At 28.6% G+C, this 2,534-nt stretch overlaps 1 protein-coding gene across 1 annotated transcript; it reads right to left on the bottom strand.

Annotated features, from left to right (window-relative positions):
- Positions 1-900: 900 nt before the first annotated feature.
- On the bottom strand, positions 901-1,514 carry LOC145071262 (Bifunctional inhibitor/lipid-transfer protein/seed storage 2S albumin superfamily protein). Its single transcript, XM_079018178.1, has 2 exons — positions 1,142-1,514; positions 901-1,054 (listed from the first exon to the last, which is right to left on the bottom strand). Exons 1-2 carry the CDS (start codon positions 1,461-1,463, stop codon positions 1,038-1,040), a joined length of 339 nt encoding a protein of 112 aa, XP_078874304.1. The 5' UTR covers positions 1,464-1,514; the 3' UTR covers positions 901-1,037.
- Positions 1,515-2,534: the final 1,020 nt, after the last annotated feature.

The raw sequence follows: 2,534 nt of genomic DNA, 5'->3' as shown, positions 1-2,534 counted from the left end.
AAATTTTAAAATTTTAAAAAATATCATGTATCCAAATGAAGGAAAAGATAAAATGACAAGTGAAAAACAAAATTTTAAAATTTTAAAAAATATCACGTGTCCAAATGAAAGAAAAGATGATATGTTGCAAAAAAACCTTGACTATGAAACTTATTAAGTTACAACAAGAATTCCTTTGCTTTAGATTATTTTTATTAACAAGAAAATCAGTATAATTCTAGAATAAGAATAAGATGGGAATAAAATGGTGATTTAACCATAAAATATTATTCTATATCATGAAAAGCATTTATTTGACAACACATTGCATTGGCAAAAAGCAAAAGCTGACAAAAACTAAAAGGCTATAAGGTTCTGTCATTTACAACACATTTAATCCGACAAGCAAAGACTTTGATCTACTTTTTATGGGTTTATAAAAGTTTTATTTGAACTTGATTGTTTGGCTTTATCTATTAGAATTTAGAAGAGTTTATTTATTTATTTATTTGATATTTTTATATAGTCCTGATTTTTCGAATATCTCTTAAATTTTGATATCAAATGTTTTAATACCCTAGTAACTTACCTTTTTCTCAATTTTGAAATAGTGTTGGTACGTTCTTTTTTAACCTTCTTTTTTGGTTAAGCATAATCCACACCCTATTTCAAACACATCATCAAGATTTTTAGGAAGTTATTGGAAAAAATGAATAATTTAAAGCATTATTATCAAGAATTATTTTGTTGATTCAATGTGCTTTTAAAAAATTCTCAACTATATACTACATGGCATGTTCCACCACATTTTTTTGTCATCGTTTGTTTTGATCTATAACTATTATGACGAATTTTTTTCCCATCGATTGTTTCAATCTATATATTTACCATACAAATTAGAATATAGGGTAGGAATTCAAATTTTCTCAAACATATCCATAGATAATAACTTTATTTATTTGGTACAAAAAGCAACCAGCTTAAACACTGTTACGTCTCCAACATTCAAACTCTTTCACCATGCATGATGTATGCCACCACCTTTTCTACTTCAAGCTTCATGGCACAATATAACCTAAAACAAACACAAATAAAAAACAAGTCTCAATAAACGAACATGTTAATTAATGGTATCTTGAAAACTATTGGTGGAAAATCTTACTTCCACACTGGGATCCATGGGCGAGTGGTTTTCCACAAGCTTCAGCAATGAATGCAGCCTTCTCCATGCTGATAACACTCTCAACTTCAACTGTGATATGGTTGCAAACGCATGACAAATCTACGTTCTTCACAACACCACAACAACCACCAGATGGTTGAATCTTTGGGCCAGATTTTTGTACATATCTAGCACATTGCTCCATGAGCCCTTGCACATCACCTTGGCATTGAGCTGAGACAGAGTTATTGTTACCCAAGATTATAGCTAATGAACAAACGACAATAGCAAAATACATAAAATGAGAAGTGGAGATTGCCATTGGAGGGTGGTATTATGAGAGGAATGAAATGGTTTATGCTTGTAAGGGTTTTGAACTATTAATGGTGTTTTGTGGGGTTGAGAAATGGTGTATTTATAAGGGGTTTGAGAGGGTAAAATGGTAAAAACATGTTGGGGTTAATTCTTGTGTTACGTGTGAGAGCATTTAACCGTTTATAAATTACACCGTCGTTTTGCATGTTGGGGTTCTTGTCTAAACACGACCACCAAACACCGTTGATGTTAAGCATCACATTTATTTATTTCCATGCCACTATCAGAGATTGTAATATTTATGTTTTTTGTTTTTGGTATCTTAATTGTAAAGAATAGACAAATCAGACAATTTGTTGATGTTCATTGGTGTATACAAGAAATAGAATGTTTGGTTTATTTTGCTTATGAGTTATTAATCGGGATATGTTCATTGTGATTAAAATGATTTATCTTTTTGTTTTATGTTTAACAGTTTCAGATCTGGAAATATGTCTTAAATCAATACATTTTCTGTGTTTTTGAAAGCAAACTAAAGAGAGAAAGTGCTCTTGCTGTTTAAATGTGACTCAACATCAAAATAAAAGAGTTAGTTTTGTTAAAAGTTCAAGGAGAAATTTAGTTTTAAAATTTACAAAGTTTGGTAAACTCCTAATCTTTATATATAGATTAAAGCTATATAAGTTCTGCATTTGTTAAAAGTATACAGACTTAAGGGGATCGAGTTGTTAAAGTTTTATAAGAAATATTGATTTTACTAGCTGAGCATTTTTTGATTGTTAAAAATAAATAACAGAAAATTTAAGAAAAAATTGGTTAGATTGTATAAGAGTGACATATGTGAGTAAACTTAGCGAAGAAATATATTATGATTAAAATATCTTAATCACTTAAAGTTTTATGTATTTTATATAAATTAAACAATGAATGTATTTTAAATGAATCAGATAAAATAACATAATATAACTACTATTCAAATATTCAACTCTATTAATTTTTTTTTTAAATGTATCAAACAGTTTAACATGTTTAGTAAATTAGGTCTGAAAGATTTTAGTAATCTTGGGTTGTAAAAATG

Source organism: Lactuca serriola, chromosome 1 (assembly GCF_051521515.1).
Source record: "Lactuca serriola cultivar US96UC23 chromosome 1, Lser_US96UC23_V15, whole genome shotgun sequence".
NCBI classification, from domain to species: domain Eukaryota; kingdom Viridiplantae; phylum Streptophyta; class Magnoliopsida; order Asterales; family Asteraceae; genus Lactuca; species Lactuca serriola.
This window is presented reverse-complemented; position numbering and strand designations above follow the sequence as displayed.